The 25,586-nt window shown below is 36.3% G+C and overlaps 1 protein-coding gene across 1 annotated transcript; it reads left to right on the top strand.

The window, feature by feature from the left end:
• On the top strand, positions 6,135 to 6,728 carry LOC109839210 (protein FAR1-RELATED SEQUENCE 5-like). The gene has a single exon (XM_020407638.1). The coding sequence runs from the start codon at positions 6,135 to 6,137 to the stop codon at positions 6,726 to 6,728; it is 594 nt and encodes a 197-aa protein (XP_020263227.1).

Here is a 25,586-nt window from a genome sequence, read left to right as displayed (position 1 = left end):
TTGATATAAATTAGTGAGAGAGAGAGAGAGAGAGAGAGAGAGAGAGATGATACTTTGATTATAGGACTGCTGTGAGAGAGAACATTGTCTTGTCATGGGCCTCATCGCTTATGACTAGTAAGAAGGTGGGCACATAAGCAATAAAGAGACTTAGCTAACTTTGGGTTTGGGCTGTCCCCGCTTACAAGAGTAGTTCCTAGGCTTATTCCTACTTTGCACTTACGTGCCCTAATGTTTTTAACATAAGCATGTAAATACTGTCAATTTTGCAAACACAAGAATTTCATCCTAAAAATTCTCATGTAACACTCGTGTGCTAATTATAGATCTTTTCAATCCTTAATTTTTGTTAAATTAACATTTAAAATTAACTTAATTCTATTTTAAACTTAACCCTAATTCTATTTTAACATAGATTTTAATAGGTTGAACAGCAAATTTTAACAAATATTGTGAGTTGAAATTTAATAAAATTAGCATGCGAATGTCACATGAGTCTTTTCGGGAGAAAATTCTTATACTTGCATAACTAAATGCGTTTGCTCTAAAATCGATCACTAGTCGTAAAGACTTGGTGGTTCAGATTGTAGAATATCCAATGAGAGAAAATACCACTTGATTAGAAAGCTTAATAGCACAGCCTAGGAATGTGTGATCTTAAAAGAGGACATGCGATAAAGATCGGAAGGTGATATGGTGTGTTGATTCGTTACAGCATTATGGTAGTACAATCTTGCCTTTAATCTACTTCTACAATTGTACAATCAACTCAAATGAAAATATTGTAACATAAACTCAATGATAAGAAAAAATTAAACTACTCCTATTTGATACCCTCAAAGTTTGATGGATTAGAAGTAAAGAGAGCAAATTTCTAGAAAAGTACATTGCACTAAAGTAAATAAACTAACGTACAAATATAAGTTATAGCTTAAGGGGCTGTCTGGTTTGTTTCCTTGATATAGAAAAATGCAATTCCATGTAAAGAAATACAAGTTTTGAGTTTTCCAAACTTTTCCAAGAAATAGATTGTTTTGCTTTTATTCGCACATAAAAAATGGTGAGAAACCAATGTATTTATTTTTCTTTTGTTTGATTCGCATAGAAAAAAAAGGAAAACTTTTGTAAACAAAGCAGAGAAGGAAAAAAATCTGACGTGACAGAGTTTTTATCAATTTCACTCGGTTGGGGAAGGAAATCGGAGAGGGAAAAAAATATGAGCTGGCGGCGATTTCAGCAGAGTTTTCCCTCTTTCATCCGAGCGAACCAAAGCGGTACAAAGAAATGAACGGAAACAAAAAAAACTGACGTGAAGGGCTAAAAATCTGACGTGGAGGGGTTTTCTGAGTTTTCCACCCCTTATAATAGCGAACCAAACAGCCCCTAAGCAGAAAAATCAGAAGGAACTAAACAACAACGGAAAGTAAAGAACATCATAATTAATACAGTAAAATAGATTTTTTTTCTTTGATTGTGTGAGCCCATTCTACTATCGAATATACAAAAACCTCGCATGTTTCGGTAACCATTGCTGCTTATTCCAGATATATTAACTACTCGCTACTATACACATCATGTTTGTAGGATTATTGTGTAGCCAACATTAGCCTACGCGTGAACTGTCCTTGTTTCCTCCAAATAAATGTAGCCTCTAGAGCCAATTGAGCTAGATACAGACCGTTACTGTTTGTCTAGCCAATAGTCTCTCCCCTCTTTATTCTATCCATCAACTCACCCAATCACTACCCGATATCTATTCCTAAAACTCGGGTGTAAACATTTGGCCCCTACATGGTAGTTAAAGGGATTTTGATCGGAAGTAATCATCGAATCGGTCCGAATCGCAACGCCATCTAACATTGCTAGGGTTATCGGCTATCCTATAATTTATTTAGTTATATCACATCACACTACTATAAAACAAGGCAGTCCAAACGGTTCTTGTAACTGTTTGGACAAGTGAAAATAACCCAAACAGTTTAAACCGTTTGGGATAATAAAACCCAAACAGTCAAAACCGTTTGGGCCGCAAAAAGATCCCAAACGCTTCGCCCAAACGTTTGGGCACCGTTTGGGAGTGTTTTCCCAAACGGGTTAAACCGTTTGGGTGTTTTAATAAATTTTTTTAAAATAAAACCTCTTTTTCTTCCATTCTCTCCCTATACTAAGGGGGCTCAAGGTTCGTGTTAGTAGTTGCCTTTGTACTCATCAGGTAGAAGGTCGAGAAGTATCGCCTTTTGGATCGCCTTTGCGAGATGTCGGATGAATGGTCGGTCGAATATGTTGGTCAAGAGGTCGGCCTAGCCTGGGGCCGACATGTAGCACATTTCGAGTCACCCTCGCGAGATGTCGGCTTGTCGAGTCATCCGAGCTGGGTCTTTGGCTATCTTGAGATGAAGAGTTGGCTCGATTACGCATAATATGGGGTACTTATCTACTATTGATTGGAGATTACTTTTTAACACTAAAATGGCTATAACACCAAGTAATATCCAAGGGTTCTCATTCATTGCTGTAGGCTATAAATAGGGATATAGGTTGAGGGGTTTCAGTGCGAAAATTTTTGTATTAACTCCGTTTGGAAAGGAGAGTCACTCTTAATTGAGAAGACCTTTAAAAAATTATAACTTTGTTGTAATTAATAAAATAATTTTTTTACCTCTTCATATATTTTTTTCTCTTTGTTTAATGACGAAGATGAAGATGAATGTTTGCTTTCAAGAGGCTAGAACCCTCTTGCAATATGAATTTTCTCTTTTACCTTTTATTTTCTTTTCTTATTTTAGATATTCAAGGGGCTAGAGCCCTCTTGTTTTAGATTTATTTTAATACCTTGTAGAGTAGATTTACTTTCATATCTCTATTTTCTTATATTTTGTAGTATAGATTTATTTTCTTACATAGTTTAGATTTTATTTTCTTGCATTATTCTCTAAGAGGCTAGAACCCTCTTGGAAATTAGTTTTTATTTTAATTCTTTTTCTCTCATTCTCCAAGAGGTTGGAACCCTCTTGAGAATTAGTTCTTTTCCTCCCATTCTCCAAGAGGCTAGAACCCTCTTGGAAAATAGTTTTTATTTTTATTTTTATTTTTTTTGGTATAAGTTTTTTTTTAATAACTCATATGGTACCAGTTTAAGAGTTTTTGTTTCTCTCTAATTAATCCATTAATATTACACATGTGATGATGACAAGCGAGCAACAAGCTGCGCTGCTAATCCTTTCTGAATCGCAAAACCCAACCGACGAAACACGTACTCAACTGATCCTATTGTCGCCACATTCCTATTCATGAATTTTTTGTACCCTCCTGAGGAACTCCACCGCATAAGCTGCAAGGTAACCAAACGTATCGAACGCGAACGGGATGAAACTGTGGTGGTTGTCCTTGCAAGCTTGATCATGTTTGCCCACATTTGCCTCTACTGCCCTATCCGCTGCGTGCCCAACCGTGAACACTCCATTACCAAACCCCACCAACGGAGACACCCTCGTGAGATCAAACAGGAACTCCACATCTTTATTTTTTCCTTTCATTCTCCAAGAGGCTAGAACTCTCTTGGGAATTAGTTTTTACTTTCATTCTTTTTATTCTCTTTAGTATTGATATTATTTCTTTGTTTTATTTTTAAAGATGTGAAACTAATTCTTATAGAAATTCTAGAATTATATGAAAGTAGTTTGATTTCTTTTATAATTTGTGAATTATTCTCTTGTGCTTTAAATGATCATGCTTAGGATAACCAACTAGAGAACTAATTGGTAGAAGAAAAATTTAATAATTTATACTTATCTTGAGTGGTTTGATAGGTTATGCTTATGAATTTTAGAATTACCATCTAGTTGTTGTTCTTTTCATAAATGTTAATTTTACTTGGATGGTAATTTGATAGGTTATGCTCTCCTTGAGTGATTTGATAGTCTATGCTTAATAAATAAAGTAAAATATGATAAAAAGAGAATAGGTCATAATCTATAAATGAAATTGGATAGTTGATTCAATTCTAAATCTCTCATATCTCTAATTAAATCCTCCATCTTTTACTTCTTGATTTTCCTCTTTATTCTTGATTCTTCTCTTATTTGTTTCTTGGGTTCATTTTTTTTATGTTCTTCATCTTCTTTCTCCACTCTCAATCTTTTTTGTTTTCATTTGCATATAATCACAACCACTCTCTTTATCTCTCCACAACCACTTTTATCACTCCTAATTGTCACACACACAACTTAAGAACTAATTTTAACTAATTCTTGCAACATCTTTCTCATGGGATTTGACAATCTCTTATACAATAACTTAGTAGTTGTGCGCTTGTAACTTTGAATTCTATTTATCACCCTACCAGTGCCACTTCGTCAAAACTGTTACATGATCTCTGTTGACATTAGAAATGCCAGAATCACAGCTATTTTCTAATAATGACGATCGAGACCATGAAATATAAAAAAGATCGTATTCTCTCAAACTCGGCTTCAGGAGTTTAAGTAAAAAGGGGTCAATGTTATACCTTAGAAATTACTAACTCTAATGGAGCCTCAAGAAGCAGCCATGTGTAGTAATTAGTTGGTCATCTCTGAAAACATCTTGCCTCACGACCCAGATACTAATAACATGCGTCTGGAACAATGGGTTGGCCTGCCAAACATTGTCAAAAGTTACATTGCATTTAATACATGAACAGTACTGCCCAAATTTCGTCGCCTATCACCATCAATATTAATGTGCGGTCAAAGTCATTATGACCTTTTGGGCCTTCAAAGCTCCTTAGACAAGTCATTACTCTAACAATTCCGTAACTTTTGTAAAGACGACTTGTCTAACCGATTATCTACACATGTAAAACATGGTCTAACCCATCACTACACGGACTCAGCTAAATTACCAACGTTCCCCCGTGAGCCCTCTATAGGTAATGGTGACTTCCCCACATGAAGGTAAGGCAATTACATGCATGAATGACTACATTCTACTTTTCTCTTCAAATTATCAGACTGGTCATTGGCTTGAGCGTCGGAGGGCACACCAGAGGAAACTTCTATTACTTGTATAGGGAAATACAACTCAAAAAGGAAAATAGGAGAACCAACTATCGAAAGAGACTAAGGGATCCTCAAAGAAATTCTAACCCCTCTAAACACTCATCGTTAACTTTCCGGCATAAACAAAATCCATTATGCTTCTATTTTAAAATATAATTGTGGTAGGTTTAAAATATAATTATGGTATATTTAATAGTAAATTCAACAAACATTAATAGTTTAAATGTTGTAAAATTAGCTTATGAGTATCATATGAGAAAATTAAGAGAGAACTCATCACATTTGTAAGGTATTAAAGTGCAAGTGTTAGGAACTCTACTCCGAGGTAGATACGTGATGGTCCCCTTTACTTGTCACCTGCTCCTAGCCCAGCCCGGCCCACTTAAGTTTTGCCATCTGGGTAGAAAGTTCGGATCCGGATTCTCTACTAATAAAAAGTTTCTAATATCTACTCATAAACAAATCTTAGCCATTCATTAAAATGGACGATCAAGATCTCCACCCCTCTCCTTCATCAACCCCAAACAAATCCTCTCCCCCCTCACTCCTCCAGCCCCTGCTCACCCTCTCCTATTCGTTCTCTCCCCTCACTCCTCCATCCCTAAGCTCCGACCACCGTCGTCGCCTCCATCAGATCCGTCACCACCAGCCACCTACTCCTCTTCCCCCTCAACCCGCCTCCTCACCACTGCCTCCCTCTCATCGTCATCTCGCCCTCAGCCCTCAGCCTGACATTGCCGTCCTTCTCTCTCCCTCACTTCTCTGCCATCCTCACCTGCCTCTGCCATCTGGCGTCCTCTGCTGCCCGCCGCATGTCTCCTCTATCATAAGTTACGATTCTGGTGGTGGGTGGGCGGAAGATTTTAGTTCCTAGCAGATCTCCATCTTGATGGTCATCACTGCATTTTTTTTGGGTAATTCATTACTTTTAAATTTAAGATTGAGTTTCATTGATTTTTAATCCCAGATTGAGTTTCAATGAAGAAGGTTTCTTTATGTTTGCTGTATGTATGTCAAAACTAAACAACTTGGATTATATATGTGTAGAGAAATATGTGTAGTGATTCTGATATATGATTGACTATTGCAAGCATTATGGAAGAGCCTATGAAAGAAAACAATAATAGTTTGGAGCGATCAAAAGAAGACTTGAAACCTAAATTTTTTATGGAGTTTGATTCTGAGATTGATGCATATGACTTTTATAACAAATATGCACGTAGTGAAGGCTTTAGCATTAGAAGAACTGCTTATGCTGCAGATAAACAAGGTGTACTCACTTCAAGAATATTTATTTGTTGTAAGGAAGGTTTGCGGAAGGCGGATAAGAGAGACAATTTGATGAGAAATCCAAGAGGAGAGACAAGGACTAATTATGGAGTGATTATGGGGATAAAGTTGGTTAGGCGTACTAGCAAGTATTCTATTTATCGTTTCTCTAAAGAGCATAACCATCCTCTTATCAGCCAAGAATCTGTCCATTTAATGCCATCTCATCGAAAAATCACATCATCAGATGAAGCCTTTTTAGACTTGACAGCAAATTCTAGTCTTTCGCCGAAGTCTGCATTTGAATTAATGGGTCAGCAAGTAGGTGGTAGAGAGTCACTAGGATTTACAAAGGTAGACCAAAAGAATTACCTTCGAGCTGTCCGACAAAAAAAAAATTTGGAGAAGCTGGTTATCTGATAGAATATTTTTCAAAGCAAATGTTGGAAAATCCTTCGCTCTTATATGAGATGCAGTTAGACACTGAGGAACAGATTACCAATGGTTTTTTGGGCTGATGCTAAAATGATAATGGATTATGGTATATTTAGTGATGTGGTAAGTTTTGATACAACTTACAAACTTAATAAAGCAAATCGACCATTTGCGGTGTTTGTTAGATTAAATCATCATAGAGAGACTATTATTTTTGGAGCTGCCTTAATGTGTGATGAGACCGCATCATCCTTTATATGGCTGTTTGAAACCTTTTTAAAGGCAATGTGTGGGAAGCCTCCATAAACTTTTTTCACTGATCAAGATGTAGTGATAGCCAAGGCTGTATTACATGTGATGCTAGGTACTTACCATCGACTTTGTATATAGCATTCTTTTTTTTTAAATGTATATGACCTTTTTTTTTGTATATGTCATGTACTTACCATCGAATTTGTATATGCCATTTGATGCAAAATGTTGTCAAGAAAGTTGGCTTCTTATTCTGAGACCACAATGAAGAAGATGAAGGCAATGTGTTCAACAAATTTCTTTATCAATTTGAGGAAGAGGATGAGTTCTTAAGTGCTTGGCAGTCCATGCTTGATGAGTACAATGCACATGATGATACTTGGTTGGCTGCAACATTTGAAATAAGAAAAAAATGGGTGCATGCATATGTGAACAACTGAGTGAGAGCTTTAATGCTAGTTTGAAGGGGTATTTGAAATCATACCTACAATTGCCTGAGTTTTTTACTCACTTTGTAAGAATGGTATTTGATAAGCGGTATAAGGAATTGGAAGCTAAGTATGATTTGTTGTTCCGGATTGTTCACTACAAAATGGAGGTAAGTATATTGATACATGCACGAGAAGTTTATACCAAAGCCATATTTAAGGTATTTCAAGATCAATTTGAAGACTCTCTAAAGTCTTCCATAACGAAGTGTGTGTCCAATGGTGAAAAGTATATCTTCACTATTGATAGGGATGAGTTCTTTAAGGAGAGGCTAGTAAAAAGAGAAGGTCAATTTACAATATCTTGTAGCTGTAGGATGTTTAAAACTATAGGTGTCTTGTGTAGGTATTGTATCAAAGTGATGATAGAAGGTAGAGAAACTACACTAATAAAAAGGATATCTGAGCAATATATCTTAGAAAGGTGGACAAAAAATGAAGAGTTGATAATGTTGTGCAGGACATGCATGAGCACGAGATTGTAGAGAACCCAAGGCTGAAACAAACTTCTCAATATAGAAGTTTATGTTCTAAGTTTGTTCGACTTGCATCAAGAGCATCTGAGAGTGAGAAGACATATGATAGAAGTTTATGTTCTAAGTTTGTTCGACTTGCATCAAGAGCATCTGAGAGTGAGAAGACATATGAGGCAGTAGATATGGAAGCTGATAAGTTAGTAAGTGAGAAGACATATGAGGCAGTAGATATGGAAGCTGATAAGTTAGTAAAGATGGTTGAAGATATGTTACATGTAGAAATAAATGGTGAAAAAGATGTGGAAGATGAAGCCACAAATATCTTGGTTGATTACTCTAATAATGTGATCGTTGTGAATGCAAAGGGATTCAAAAAGAGAGAAGCTACACATCATGGAATATGTCGAGCAAAGGGAGGTTTTGAAGCTCAGTTAAGCAAAAACAAAAAGAAGCTCGCACATGTCTTATATTTAACTATAATTGACTCGCACATGTCTTATATTTAACTATAATTAAAGTCATTATTTACTTCTTGCTGAATATAGTCATTATTGATGTCTATGCAATGATAGGTAACTAAAGTTTCAAGACATTGCGATGCAATGGAGCAATCTCTTGTACCTTCTCCACAACAATCTCAGGTTTCAAAACAATGCTTCACATTGTGTATAATGAGTTTTCAAACAACTATAGTGTTATATGATTCATTACTATCAATTACAGGTACCTATGCACTCTCCTATGATGGTTGGTAATGGTAGATATATGCCAATGCTCTTTCATCCGTATAACGTGAGAGTGTGCTTGCTATTAATATATGATTTTTTTTTGCTATCTGTTTATATTGTTGGTATTTTGATAGATACATGGGCATCAACTGAATATGCCAAGTTCATAAGAATTTGTTCAATCAAATATCATGGGATTTTTAGACTCAGAAAAATCAAATTCTAAGCAGAGTTCAACTCCAAGACCGAACATTTCTTCAACTTTCAAGGGAGATAACTAGTCTACTACTCCTCTACACTCTGTACCTGAACAGAGGAGCTCTAATACTGATATTAACATATCTTTGCCTGGGGGTTAAGGAGATGGAATTTTGTTTGCTTGCATTTCTAACTAGCTTCCCGTAACTTTTGTTGTGAAATTTAGACATTTTCTTGATGGAACTTGTGTTAGGATTCTAGATCTGTAACTTTATTGACTTTTGGGGAGTTTTCTGTTAATTGTTGTCGCTATTTGTAGTTGTAACACCTGATTTTTTTAGATGGTGCTTGAACTTAATTATGAGCTGCTTGGATGAACTTTAAATCAGTGAGCTTTCCCCGAGTTGTTTTTCTTGGAGTTGTTAGTGATGAGTTTTATTTGTGCAATATGTGCAATATGTGCAATATTGATGGATACAGCAACTTTGTTGCTAGTTGCATGAAATGGTGCTAATTTCTTTTGATTATTCAGCATACCCAGGATTGTTTCTTCCCTGTCATTTTATTCCTTTTATTGTGTTGCTTTTATAATTTCTCTGAAACATTATAGCATACCAAATTTATACGTCAGATACATTCAGATGGGAAGATCCGCGATGCTTAAATTACACACTGAAGCACCACTTCAGCTACCACAAGTATTCATTACAGACACTGCACACATAAGCACCACAAGTATTCTCAATATGAGACCACAACCAAACAATTGACACAACCAAAAAGAGCCTAAAGGAACATAGAACATCAAGTCTCATGAAAAGTTGAAACATGGAAGAACTACAGCATTGAACATTTTGTTGTACATGCACACAATAAAAACTGAAGATAAATATTCCTTACTACAATTTACAGATCAAAGAAACCCTCTAAATAGGAGAAAGAAAAACTATTCTACAGACAGACTTGACTTAAAAACAAAGACCATCCCCGCCATCTTCGTCATCTGTCATGTTGTTTATAACTCCTTCAATTATGTTCTTCACTTCAGCCTTTCTATCTATGAGGTCAGAACAATATCCAGTTCGATTATGCTTATCAAGCTTTTCCTTCACTTTTGCCTTATTTTTCCCTGTAGGAAGAAATTATTGTCAGAACAATAAACAAGCTAAAGAACGGACCAAACTTATTAAAGGAACACATCAACCAGTTTGAGAAAAGTGAGCTGTAAATATGCATAAGGAAATGTAATACTCATATGAGGAAAACACCATGAGAACTAACATTTAACCATGACCCAACTACCAAATAGCCAGAAGTTTGTAAAATTTAAATTGACAAACAAAAGTATAACAAGTTCATAAAAAGAGTAAGTAATTTAGATACCTTGTTTTTAGTCCAAACAAACCGAGAGAATTGGAGGATATTCCTTTTCAAATTGATAGACATTACTGCAAGGGCTTATATCTTTCAGTTAAGTAGAGATATTAAGAAGAAAAAAAAATCATAAGCAAGCACTTCAATCAATCTACACCCAGAATCCAAAATCAACGACAATCAATCTACACCCAGAATCTAAATCTCCATCTCTATAGCCACTAATTTCAGCACAACCAATTAAAGAAAAAAAGACCCATTACCTACAACACCGATTCAATCTCACAGCGGCGGTGTCGTTCGGTGGGGGACGAATGAGGAAGAATACACCTGCAGTACCGATTCAAGATTTTTGGGGCTTGATGGAGATCGAGAGCTCGAGGGAGATCGAGAGCGATCGACGGAGATGGGGGATGTCGGCGGAGGAGGAGTTGGGGGATGTCAGTAGAGGAGGGGATGTCGGCGGAGTTGTGGGCCGTCGGCGGAGTTGGGGGATCTCGAGAGAGAGCGAGAGTGGGTCGGCTGAGGCGGATGTTAGCGGAGTTAGGGGAGCTTGAGAGAGAGATCGAATGTGAGGCTCTAGAACCTCGATTAACCCTGGAGCTGCTGTTTCTGGTCATGGCGGATTCCTACAGGAGAAGTCTCAAGGAAATTGAAGATAAAAGAGATAGAATTGAGGAGGAAGAGAGAGAAATTGATTCAATTAGAGAGGAAGAACTTGTAATTCATTGATTGATGATTGATACTTGTACAACATTGTATTTATACATTCTATAATTGAGCTGAGCTCGTGCACGTGCACAAACAGTGCCGAACAGAAATGTAACAGAATTTTTGATAGTTGTAACTGAATACAATTGCTTGTGATTATCTTGTTTACAATGTGCTAAATCAATCTTCCATGTTCTCCTCTCTTTTGTGTTTCAGTCCAATTTGTTTGCATATCAGTCTATGTGCTCATGTGCTCATCTTCCAAGCCTGTAATGTTGTGCTCATCTTCCAAGCCCGACTCAGTTCCCTTATTCTTTGCTGCTTGTAGCATAGCCTCCCCTTGCCTGTATTGTAACCTTGTTAGCTGCAGCACCTGACAAACTCCCACCCCTTAAATTTGACCTCGTCTCAAGGTCGAAAGCAGGAAAACGCTTGACTAATTCCCAGTATGATTCCCAAGTGGACTCCATAGCCGGACGCTGTCACCATTTCACCAGCACTTGAGAAACTAAATGCCTCCCTCTTATCACTGTCCTTCTATCCATAATCTACTCCGGCTCATCAATTATTTCAGTCACATAGTTAGGCGGATCTACCTAAAGAATTGCTTCTGTTCCAAGCTGTTTCTTTAACTGGGACACATGAAAAACAGGGTGAATTTGAGATTGACGTGGTAATGCCAGTTTATATGCAACTTCCCTAATTTTCTCCAAAATCTGATAAGGACCATAATATTTAGGAGAAAGTTTGTGGGGTTTGCAAGATGACACACTAATCTATCTGTAAGGTTGTAATCTTAGAAAAACCCAGTCCCCCACGTCAAAGCTCCTGTAACTACGATGGTTATCAGCAAATTTTTTCATTTGCTCCGCTGCTTGCTTCAAACTATCTCTGAGGAATTGTAAGGTGATATCTCTGGAAAATAGGACTTCATCAACAGCCTCTACCTTACAACTTTTAGGAACATATGATAGTAAAGAAGGGGGTTGTCTATCATACACCACTTCAAAAGGGGTAACCAAAGTGGAGCTCTTTCAAGTGGTGTTATACCAAAATTTAGAAAGGGCCAACCATTTGGTCCACTCCTGTGGTTTGTGACAGCAGAAACATCTAAGGTAGGTCTCCAAACTTTTGTTAGTAATTTTAGTTTGGCCATCAGTTTGTGGGTGATAGGCCGAACTAAACTTGAGCTTGCTGCCTTATAATTTAAACAACTCTCTCCAAAATAGACTAGTGAATAGAGGATCCCTATCACTTATTATTGATTTTGGCATACCATATAGCTTGAATATCCCCTCAAAAAACACCTGTGCCACTAATTGTGCTATAAATGGGCAGGTAAGGGGAAAAAAGTGTGCATACTTGGATAACCAGTCAACCACGACAAAAATAGCAGTTTTATTCCTAATTGTTGGCAAGTGTGTGATGAAGTCCATTGATATATCCTCCCACACATAATCTGGCACAAGTAAGGGTTGTAACAACCCAGGAGAAACCACATTCTCCCCTTTTTCTCTCTGACATGTCTCACAAGATTGCACATAATTCTGCACATCTTTCTTTATCCCTTTCCAATAAAAGCCCTTCGCAATCTATGTAAAGTTCTAGTGATTCCAGAATGTCCTGCCATGGGACTGTCATGGTGTTCACTTAGTAAGGAATTTTTAATGGTTTGAGCAATTGGACTGATTAAAAGCCTGCCTTTGAAAAAATACATCCCTTCCTTCTTACAATACTTATCAACTTCCAGCTTCCCTTGAGATAGTTTTGTATCTAAATCTGTGAAGAATGGATCTGTGGAGTACATGAGCTGGATTTCCTTCAACCAATCACTATGAAGTGTTGTTACAGCTGATACATGTACAGAACAATCTGGATTTTCCTCTGCATTCTCAGTAACTCTAGACAGCACATCTGCTGCCTTATTTAATATTCCTGGTTTGTATTCAACACTATAATCAAAACCATGTAACTTTGCAAGCCATTTATTTTGTATTCCTGTGTGAATTCTTTGCTCCAACAGATACTTGAGGCTTTGATGACTAGTCCTGATTACAAAAGTCCTGCCGAGAAGGTATTGTTGCCATTTTTTGGTAGAAAGGATGATGGCTAAGAGTTCCTTCTCATACGTAGACAGGGTAGTGTTCCTTCCCTTCAAAGCAAAACTAAAATAAGAAATGGGTCTTTCCTTCTGCATTAATATTGCTCTAATTCCAGACCCAGAGGCATCACATTCAATTACAAATGTTAGGCTGAAATCTGGCATAGCTAGGACTGGTGGAGTAGTGAGTGCTTTCTTCAACTCATTGAATGCTTCTTTAGCACAGATAATGAAAGCGCCCTTCTTCAAGAGATGTGTCAATGGTCTGGCTATCATACCAAACCCCCTAATAAATTTCTTGTAGTACCCTGCTAAGCAGAGAAAACCCCTCAATCCTTTCAATGTGCTTGGCACAGGCCATTCAACAATAGCCTTGATTTTGTTAGGATCCACCCCAACTCCTTCTTGAGACACAATATGTCCTAGATATTCCACTTATTGTTGTCCAAAGCTGCATTTAGAGAGTTTAGCCACCAATTTATGGGTCTTCAAAACCTGAAATACCTGTCTCAAGTGCACCAAATGCTCCTGCCATCCTGCACTATATACAAGGATATCATCAAAGAAAACTAAGACAGACTTCCTCAAGAATCTCTTAAAAATATTATTCATAAGAGCCTGAAAGGTTGAAGGGGCGTTTGTGAGGCCAAAAGGCATGACCATAAACTCAAAGTGCCCGTCGTGTGTCCTAAATGCAGTCTTTTGTATGTCTCCTTCATTCATTCTAATTTGATGATAACCTGATTTTAAGTCTAATTTAGTAAAAAATTTAGTTCCATTCAGCTCATCTAACAGCTCATCAATCATAGGAATAGGAAACTTGTCCTTAATTGTAGATTTGTTGAGGGTTCTGTAATCAATACACATCCTCCAACTTCCATCATTTTTCTTTACCATTACCATTGGAGAGGAGAAATGACTGTTGCTGGGTCTTATGATCCCCTTTTGTAGCATTTCTTCCACTTGCTTCTCAATTTCATCTTTCAAAAAATGAGCATGTTTGTATGGTCTGATGCAAACTGGTTTGGTTCCTTCTTCTAATGGAATTTTATAGTCTATAGTTCTATGGGGAGGAAGATAAGGTAGCTCCTGCAACACAATTTGAAATTCCTGTATTAACTGTTGCATAGCACTAGGTAAATTTCTAGTGACATCAAGTATAGTGGATTCCTGTAAAGTTACACTACACAATTGAATCAAATACCCTTCCTCTTGTTCCCGGAAATTTTTATTAATAGTATTCTCGTTAACCAACTGCAATTTATCAGGAATTATACCTTGCAAAGTTCTCTTTATTCCCTCACTAACAAATGTTACTTGCAGTTTTTTAAAGTTCAATGTAATATCCTCCAGTGATTTCATCCAATTTGCCCTTAAAACAATCTGGCTTCTTCCCATAGGCATAACCAACAAGTTAATCAATATTTGCACTCCTTGACAAATCCAACATGACTCCTTGATAGACCCCTGCCCCTCTGATCATCTCACCACTAGCCACCAAAACATTAAAATCCTTAGAATCTGTCACATTCAATCCTAGTCTCTTCACCAGTTTAGCATTGATAACGTTGTGAGTAGACCCAGAATCTATAAGAATACTAACAGCTTAATTCTTGTAATAACCCATCACTCTTATAGTGTGAGCAGCACTGATTCCATTTTAATGCCTGAATTGATATAGAAGGGGCTCCTTGAATCAGGTTTCCGGCAATGTCATCAGCCATAATTCCTTCTCTCCCAATACCACCATCTTTTTCATTATCTTCTAATGGCTCATTTAGGATCCTTTCTAATATGAATAATTGCTTTCCCTTACACTGGTGCCCTCTATGCTACTTCTCATCACAGGTGAAACACAAATTTTGGCTTCTTCTTCGTTGTATTTCTTTAGGGGAAATTTTCTTAAGGTGGGTAGTCGGTTGAGGATTCTCTTTAACATGCACATTGTGAGGAACGTTAACTGAGTGCCCTCCTTGATTGTATGCATTCCAATTAACCCTAGGCTTCCTGTAATTTTTTGTTTTTCTTCAAATAATTTTGCCAGAGAAACAACCCACTTCAGTGAATTAGGTCTTATTGCTGCCACTTCATACCTCAACTCCTCCTTAAGACCTCCAATAAATTTCTTAAGAATGTGTCTCTTAGAGGGTTGATCATCCAATAGGCCCAAAGCTTGTTCAAATCTTCCAAGATAGTCTCTAACTGTAGTAGTTTGCCTTAAGGTAGAAAAAGCATTGTATGGTCGTGAGAGTTCACTCGGACCCAACCTAGTAATTAACTCTTCTTTAAAAACATCCCACTGATTAAAATCCTCAGTGTTCCTAGCAAACCACCGATACCACTGTAGAGCCTCATTTCTCAAATAAAACGAACATACTTTGACCCATTCTGTTGACCCTATAGTTTTGATGATAATTTGACAAACAATTTATTACTAATAAGTTTTCTAGTGTTTTGTGTTTATGTTCTTTTTTCAGGTATTTCAACACGCGTTAATCAAGCGTTAAAGATTCAAGTTCATTTGCGTGGATTTACCTAGGTATATGTTTAGTTTACTTACATATATAGTATGATTATATCTAAGCTCAATATATATACACTTAACACGATTTTTGACGTTTTCTATCATATAGATGATTTTTCATTAAACGTTGTTAAAATACTTTATCTCATGTTTACAGCTCCTTCATACTTCACTATATACATATATTATATGCACAATATATATATGAATATTTACAAGTCCTATATCAAAGTTTACTTTCATAAAATTACAGGTTTTCTAAGCATTCTTCAAAAACAGGTAGTTTTCACAAACGAAAATTAATTTTCCAGAAATTCTTTTTCAAACATGTTTATTTCATCATTTAGAAACTTTCCCCAAAGTTTCACTATTTTTGGATGTGATTTGATTTTTTTAACGAATTTTCAAAACTGCCCAAAATCTGTCAATTTTGCATATATCAGATTTCGGTCGACCGGTACGGTCGACCGACAGTTGTTCTTTTCTTAGCAAAGTTCCAGAGAGCCTTCCGGTCGACCGGATCATCATTTCTTCAGCTCTTCTTGTTCATTGAGAAGTTTTCTAAACTCTTTCCTATATAGCTTATTATTTCACTTTCATTTGATTAAGCTATATTCATTGAGTTATATTTATTGAGTTTCATTCACTTTTATCACACACACTTATTGAGCTTAATATTCTCATATTATATATTGTGGGTTGTAGTGTGGGATTTAGTGAGTGTGAGCTTTATTGTGTTCTCACTTGTTAATTGAGAACAAATCATTGTATTGTACCTTTATTTGTGAGATTCACTTGTAACACACTTGTACACCGAGAGAAGTGTGAGGAGAGAGAGACGGGGTCAAATCCAATAGGAGTGGCGTCGATTGACGAGGGAGAGGTTGTAATCGAGCACTTGAGGAGGAGGACACGGGCTAGGTTCCTACACTTAGTGTGTAAAGTGTGATTGTTGAGTGATTGTGTAGTGTGAGAGTTTTCGGTGAACTTGTAAACCGAGTGTGTAGAAGTTCCGGCTTCCAAACCGGATTGTGATAGTGGATATCTCCTCGAGGTGAGGAGCGGGGACGTAGGTCGTGGGGACCAAACCTCGTGAACATATCGTGTGTTTGTATTTTTGGTTGGCGTACATATTATTCATCTTTATTGCTCATATTCATATCATATTTATTCTTGCAAGAACAAATTGATCAACATAATTTTAATTGCTATTTATTTGGATTAGATTAGCATAAGACCCTAATCACCCCCCCCTCTAGGGTCTAACAATTGGTATCAGAGCTTGGTGCTCTTTGATTTAAGGACTAACCGCCTTGAGTTAAAGATCCAAGTTATTGTATTAGTGCTAATCTAATTTTGATAATTTGTGCTTCTTGCATTTCATCTATATGGATATGTATGATTCATCTTGTTTAGGATATGCTATTAATATTGCTCCTCGTTTGGATAATTTCCCCTATGCTCAATGGCGTATTAGATTCAAACTTTTTGTTCAATCTAATCAATTTGATTTGTGGGAAATCATTGAGGATGACTATGTTGTTCCCATCTTGGAAAAATCCAAATGGTGTGATAATGACAAAAGATTGTTTAACATGAACAAACTTTTGTTAGAATATTTGATTAGTGCCTTTCACTCATCGTTTTCTAACAAATTTGCTAATTTTGATAGTGCTCACGCTTTATGAAAATTTATTGAAGCACATGAAGGGAAATTGGAGGCTATTCAACAAGCATTGGAAAATCTTGCTTTGAGTCTTAAGGAAGCCTCATCCCCATGTATATTACCACTAGGTGATAACCCTAGTGAGGTATGCGATAACGATGATATTATTACTTTTGATGAACTTGCTCTTGAGTTTGAAAAATTACACAATTGCTATATTGATGTAAAGAGCAAGTATGTTAATTTGAAATCCATTCATGAAACACTGCTAGCTACTAAGTTTAATTTTATTGCAAATGAAAATATAATTCTTAAAGAATGCAATGAAAATTTAAAAATTGAAAATGCTAGTTTGCTTCATGAAAAACGTAATGCAACGTTAGAAGTAGAAAAGTTAAAATCTATGATGAGTAATCTTGTTTATCCTACTTCTAGTAGCAATACTTGTATGCACAATGATGAGTTGAATCAAATGAGAAAAAGAATATCTACTTTAGATTCAACACTAAACACTTGTATTGCTAATAACAAAAAGCTTATGGACTTATGTGCAAAGCTCAATGTTAATTCTTCTAAGAAACCTATTCACTATGCACATATGTATGACAAAATTCACAAATGTTCTATTTGCGGTCTTAAAGGCCATCGAGCTCAATTTTGTCATAATGCACCAAAAATTAACAAGCCTATTCATGATTGTGCATCCCATCAAGCTTCTACATCACATACACATGTACACACACATAGTGTAAATCATAAACATGCTCACGTGTATAAATGTGATTATTATGGTCGTTTTGGTCATTTGGCCATGTTTTGTTTCGATTTAAAAAGAAATTTTCGTTTGCAAAATAATTACAAAGAAAAATCTATTTTTGCAAATGAACCACGTGCACTCCATTTTGGTCAACGCAAACCATTCAAACCTCTACATTGCACTAATTGCAATCGTATGGGTCACGTTTACAATTTTTGCTTTGATCGTATCGGTGCACAAAATACGCCCAAGCGGGTTCATAACCCTAGGGCCTTGAATTTAAATGATAGGGGTCATGTCCCAAGTTCTAGTGGTACCAAAATGATGTGGGTACCAAAAAGACTTACATAGTATTTTTTTTGTTTGATTTGTTTTATTGAATAATTGATTTTTTTTTGCTTAAATGACAAATTATATTCTTTTGTCAAAATAAATTATTTATATGTTTTTTTTAATAGTCAAAATCATTTATATATATCTTATAAAACCTTTAATATGTTATAAAACAAATTTCCAAAAGGTTTACTTTGAAAAATCTCTCAAAAACAAATTTTCCCTTTACCTGTATCTTTTACCCTCCCTCGGTCGACCGACCCGGTCGACCGACGATCTTTTTTTAATCGATTCGGTCGACCGAGTCGGTCGACCGAAATGAAATACTAGAGCGAACTTTGTTTTTTATCGGGTTTTCGGTTTTGTTTTCGAATTTCGTTTTTTGGACCCGAACTACCCATCACCATTGATTTCTTTTGGGATAAATCTCAGCCGTTCCATCATCTTCTCCTTTAATCTGACTCTACATGTTCTCCTCATTTCGATTTTCCCCAAAATTCGTTCGGTTTCTCCACGGTCGCCCGCCTCTAGCATCCGCCGATCTTAAATCAGTTCTTCCCATCCATTTCATCTGGTTTTTGCTAGGTAACCAATCTCTCAACTCTTGATCTTCTTTCCCTGATTAAATGTTTATTTTTTTTATCTAGGGTTTCTATTTTAGGGCGATTTTTCTTTAATTTGCTCTAAATTCCTTGTTGCTTACAGGAAGTTGATAATTTCTGTTATCTTCTCATAATCATGCCTCCCAAACCCCCTAAAAAGAGATTAAAACCAGAGTCTAGTTCCTCATCTATAAAAGCCTCACATTATGAGGATTATCTACTTTTTAAATCTCTTATTAGGAAATACAGGGAACTGTGCAAATTGAAAATCATTCCTACCAGGTATATCAAATATTCTGAGTTATTCATGTATAACACTGAGTCTATCCTTCACAATGTTGGGTTAGACAGGTTGCTAGATGAGGGACATAAAGTTCCTTATTATCCATTTCTTGTTTATCTGTTTTATGCGAACCTGTCCACAACATCTTCTGCTGATGGTAGTTTAACCATCACATCATCAGTGAAAAATGTTGAAATTACCTTTTCTGCCAACGAACTTGCGGGGATTCTTAATATCCGAACAAGTAACATTAATCTCATGTCTGTTGATGTTGGTAATCCATATGTTAACCCACTCATGTTTAAGCCAGGTTGCTCTTACCCAATGAGCAACAATTCTCTTAATCCTAATGCAAGACTCATTGCCAGAATTATTGCTCAGAACTTAATTCCCAAAACCGGTAGCTTTGATCATTTCGCTTCTGATAAAATTAATGCTGTTTACGCCATTTTTGCCAAAATCAAAGTAGATTGGGCAACTATCTTTGTCAATAATATGGCATCAAAGCATACAAAGTTTCTACCTTTTGGCTCCTTTCTCACCCTCATCTTCAAACACTTCAATGTTGATCTTACAAATGAACCCAAGATTGAATCTACGAGAGATTTCTTTGATAAGGTCTCTCTTTCTAGAATGCAGATGGCCCTTGACTCCACTCCTTCATCATCTTCTCACTCCCGTTCTAGAGCCTCAACCTCTTCCACTTCTGATATTTGTGACCGTCTGGATCGCCTTGAGACTCAGTACTCAGGTATTCAGAAGCAAGTCTCATCTATTCAGAAGGATGTTAGGACTATTCTTTCATTTCAGCGTCAGTCTCTCGGGATCCCTTCTAATTCTGAGTCTGATTCTGGTGAGGATTCTGCTGATGGCTCAGGCTCTTCTGATTCTGGTGGTCATGATGATGGTGGTGATGATGGTGGTGATGATGCTGGAGATGACTGATTTGAGTTCTTTATGTGATGGTTATCTTTGTTTTTAATGTTCTATTTTGGAGATGACTGATTTGATAACTCTGTTTTATTTGAGTGTAATAACTCTATGATACTTTGTGGAACAAACTATGTATAGTTTTGTGTGATTTTTTTTAATTTGCTATCTTGAGAACGAATCCATGTTTAGTGCAAAACTATATTGCTTCTAATGCTTATGTGATATTTTGTGGCTTATTGTGTTTAATTTATTTCTTTTATAAATCAATGCATTGTTGAAACAACATTCATAATTTGATGTGTGGTAAATATTAGTTGCCTGTCATGAGTTCTTTGCACTGTTTAGGTTTTGTATATTTATGCAAATCTATGATGCTAAAATGATGTTTTGAAATTACTTACGCCAGTTTATCATGTTATGATCAATGCATGGTTAAGACTATAATCATGTTTTGTTTATAGAATTTGAGTTACTCGCATCATTTTTGCATATGTTTGATGGATAGTTGTTGGTTTAGCTCCTGTATATATGATCAGTAGATGTCATTCAGTCTTTTTGACAGGGGGAGCCTTTGACATACAAATTCTTTATTTTTTATCTATGCTTATAAGTAGAGGGAGCATTGCTCCTATCTTTCATTTTTCCCTTTTTGATGTTGTCAAAGGGGGAGAAAATACCACATATAGCTTACAAATTGTATTTGTATATGATCTTATTATGATTTACTCTTGTTTTGGCTTATATGTGGATTATCAGTATATATTTCATATTCATGTATAAATTGTTTGCCATCATCAAAAAGGGGGAGATTGTTGACCCTATAGTTTTGATGATGATTTGACAAACAATTTATTACTAATAAGTTTTCTAGTGTTTTGTGTTTATGTTCTTTTTTCAGGTATTTCAACACGCGTTAATCAAGCGTTAAAGATTCAAGTTCATTTGTGTGGATTTACCTAGGTATATGTTTAGTTTACTTACATATATAGTATGATTATATCTAAGCTCAATATATATACACTTAACACGATTTTTGACGTTTTCTATCATATAGATGATTTTTCATTAAACGTTATTAAAATACTTTATCTCATGTTTACAGCTCCTTCATACTTCACTATATACATATATTATATGCACAATATATATATGAATATTTACAAGTCCTATATCAAAGTTCACTTTCATAAAATTACAGGTTTTCTAAGCATTCTTCAAAAATAGGTAGTTTTCACAAACGAAAATTAATTTTCCAGAAATTCTTTTTCAAACATGTTTATTTCATCATTTAGAAACTTTCCCCAAAGTTTCACTATTTTTGGATGTGATTTGATTTTTTTAACGAATTTTTAAAACTGCCCAAAACCTGTCAATTTTGCATATATCAGATTTCGGTCGACCGGTACGGTTGACCGACAGTTGTTCTTTTTCATAACAAAGTTCCAGAGAGCCTTCCGGTCGACCGCACCGGTCGACCGAGAGAATTTCCGGTCGATCAAAAATTCTATCGGTCGATCGCCAGCCCTAAACCCTGTTTCTTTGAGTTGTTTGTGCTTTCCGGTCGACCGGACCGGTCGACCGACGAATTGTCAGAATGAGCCTAACGGCTAGTTTTCCAAATGGACTTCTAGGGTCTAACACATTCATGATTCTGAATCTCATAATAATCAAGTATTTGATCAGTTTGATCTAGCCAGCCTATTACATTTTTAGTGCCAGAGAAAGAAGGGAAATCCAAGCGGAGAGATTTTGGTTGAACTAGTTTTTGATTGCTAAAGAACGAGTTCTTTTGAGTTGGAAGGTTACCAAAGCTATAAGTTGGTTGAAAATCCTCTTGGAAATCAGCTTCTCTTCGACCCTGGAAGTTGCGTCCTTGATCAAAGCTTTTCTTGTTGGGTTCTTGAACTCCTTGTCTGGGAATTTCTGTAGGAAATTCATGCTAAATACATGTAAAATACACAACGGAAGACTATATGTATAATTATGCTAAGCATGTAGAGAGCATGAAATACATAATAGGACCATCCTAATTAAATCTAACATAATCCCTACATTAAAGAGAGCATTCAAGAGTTAGAAAGTCATACTTTCGAAGCGTGATTCGATGGAAGATCGAATAACCCCTAGCTCTTGCTCCTTGTACTAGAAAATCTCCTCGTAGTGGATCTCCAAGTCTTCAAGTGGGCTTGATAAAATGGGAGTCTTCTTGAGACACAAGGTAAGATATCCACCCCGGGGTTCTTAAAATCCTACTACTTCCGCTTGCTCAAAGATTGCTTAAGTTTAGTAAGAGGAGAGCTCTCTTTTATTCTCTTATGGAAAAAACCACTTAGCCAATTTTTCATTAGTCTTTCCATAAGAAAGAGAGCTCATATTTATAGAGTGGAATGTGTTCATGACATGAATGACTCATCTTATGAGTCATGCAATGAATCATCAAATATCAATGATTAATCTAGTGAGTCATGCAATGAATCATCTTATGAATCATTATATTTCAAAACCATGTGCTAATAAACCATGTGCTTAAACCATACCACTAAATGACTCATCTCATGACTCATTATACATGGTATGTGTATTTCATAAATGAGAATACCAAATCAATATTGTATTTCATAAATACGATATTTTGTAATTTTCCAATCATTGATTAATAAGTCATTATATGACCAAAAAGTCAATGAGTTGACCACAAGTCAACTATTGACCAAAAAGTCAACTAGTTAACTAAAAGTTAACTTTATAGGAAAAAATACTAGAATTTATTTCCTAAGCACATAGCATTCCGATTTTATCGATATACATAACCGTTTGTGTATCCGGTAAAATCATAACTCCATAAATTGTGTTTCATAGGATTCAAGTACGCGCTTGGTGTGACTCTAGGGCCCAACTTAAAAAACTCGGTAGTGGATCATATCCACAAGTATAACAGAGGTGCTAGCTACACATGAAGACTACCCGGATATAAGTTGTGATAAATGTCTGCAAGATGCTTACACAATTTAATCAGGACCACTCAGTGATAATGCTGTACAGTCCGGTCTCTTTGTTAAACCATGTCAAACTATTAAGCCTAGGGTATGGAAAACTGTCAAACCCTATTTGCTCAATTAGTGTTTGTAGATATTAAACTCATAACCTATAAGATCAAACTGACCCTCAGTTTATCTTATTTACCTCGACCAAGGATTTATCAACCCCTATACTGGGAGAGACGAATCCCTTCTTGGCATCTCAATATCTACTTATGTCTCGGGATGTACCCAACAAGAACCGTTATGCACAATTCAATAAGAACTGTGGTTAGGTAAAAGTCTAAATACATCTTTACTGACATATAAGATATTGCACTCATGCCTCAGGTCAAGAGACTACTATGTACTATATCATTTGAGAACTTCTATTTGATAGTTAAGTATATTACCAACTAGATGTTCTCGACAAGTCGTTCAGTCAACTCATTCACTAATGAGTCACATGTATACTGTATCTTGATGTCTCACATCAATGATCTAAGAGATTGATCACCTCCTTCAAAAGGAGAAATAGAGCATACACTAATCTTAACTAAAGTGATGATATCCTATCTCAACACTTCATCAACTAGGAACATTTTAGAATATACGTTACCGACTAATCAGATCTCTTCATTACGATCACTATCCGAAATATCTGATAGTATAGTATTTATTCTAAGGACATTATCTGTATATTTAGAATATCAGATAAATTTGACCAAAATAGCATACTATCATTTTGAACAAGGATGTTATATGTATATAGGTCCTGTTACAATATACAATAATTGCATGCAGGGCACCTATATCTAACAAACTCCCACTTGCACTAAGGCCAATTATAGTATCTAATACCCAATAGCTCAACAAGTTTCTCAAATTGTGAACGAGCAATTGCCTTTGTGAATGGATCTGCTATATTATCTTTTGTGTCTACTCTTTCAATCTTGATCTCCCGGCGATCAACTATCTCCCTGATCAAGTGATACTTCCTCAGAATGTGTCTGGACTTATGGTGAGATCGAGGTTCCTTTGTTAGAGCTATTGCAGCATTATTATCACAGTATAAAGGTACTGGATCTTTAATGGTGGGAACAACTTCCAGCTCTAAAAGGAACTTCCTCATCCAGACAGCTTCTTTAGCTGCATCATTGGCTGCAATGTATTCAGCTTCTATAGTCAAGTCTGCTACTGTATCCTGCTTGGAACTTTTCCAGCTGACAGCCCCTCTATTGAGGGTGAAAATATATCCTGATACAGACTTACTATCATCGATATCGCTCTGAAAGCTTGAGTCGGAAAAAGCCTCCATTCGGAGGTCACTTTTACCGTATATCAAAAATAACTCTTTAGTCCTTTTAAGGTACTTAAGTATATTCTTGACCGCTTTCCAGTGCTCTTCTCCATGATCAGATTGGTATCTACTTACCAAACTGAGTGAATAAGCGATATCTGGTCTAGTACATAACATGGCATACATGATCGATCCTACTGCCGAGGCATAAGGAATTAGACTCATGCGTTTCCTCTCTTCATCAGTCCGGGGAGACATCTTTTTAGAGAGGGAGATTCCAGGAGATGCAGGTACAAAACCTTTCTTGGAATTTTCCATGCTAAACCGTTTTAGCACTTTGCCAATGTATCTAGATTGCGATAATCCTAACATCCTTTTAGATCTATCTCTATAGATCTGAATACCCAGTATACAGGATGCTTCACCTAAATCTTTCATGGAAAATCTTTTTGATAGCCAAATTTTAACCGCTTGTAATGACGGTATGTCATTACCGATTAAGAGTATATCGTCTACATATAAAATAAGAAACGATATAATACTCCCAATTATCCTTTTATACACACATGGTTCATCTGGATTTTTGATGAAACCAAACTCTTTGATAGCATCATCAAAACAGATGTTCCATCTCCGCGATGCTTGCTTCAGTCCATAAATGGATTTAAGCAATCTACATGCTTTTCCACTGCTCCCACTGACTACAAAACCCTCTGGTTGCGTCATATATATGCACTCTTCTAAATCACCATTTAGAAATGCATTTTTGACATCCATTTGCTAGATCTCATAGTCATAGTGAGCAGCTATAGCAAGTAGGATCCGAATAGACTTGAGCATAGCCACTGGAGAAAAAGTTTCATCGTAGTCCAAACCAGGTCTTTGACGAAAACCTTTAGCTACCAGTCTAGCTTTAAAAGTCTCTACTTTTTCATCTACACCCAACTTTTTCTTAAACAACCATTTGCAACTTATGGGTATCACCCCCTTTAGGAGCATTGTCTAATATCCATACTTTGTTGGTGTACATAGAGTCTATTTCATATTTCATTGCATCATGCCAAGCAACAGAGTCCCTACTCTGAGAGGCTTGCTGATAA

The sequence above is a fragment of the Asparagus officinalis genome, chromosome 4, assembly GCF_001876935.1.
Source record: "Asparagus officinalis chromosome 4, Aspof.V1, whole genome shotgun sequence".
NCBI classification, from domain to species: Eukaryota; Viridiplantae; Streptophyta; class Magnoliopsida; order Asparagales; family Asparagaceae; genus Asparagus; species Asparagus officinalis.
This window is presented reverse-complemented; position numbering and strand designations above follow the sequence as displayed.

Excerpts from the sequence above, each read along its gene's own strand:
- LOC109839210 (XM_020407638.1), top strand. The coding sequence starts at position 6,135 with ATGGAAGAGCCTATGAAAGAAAACAATAATAGTTTGGAGCGATCAAAA.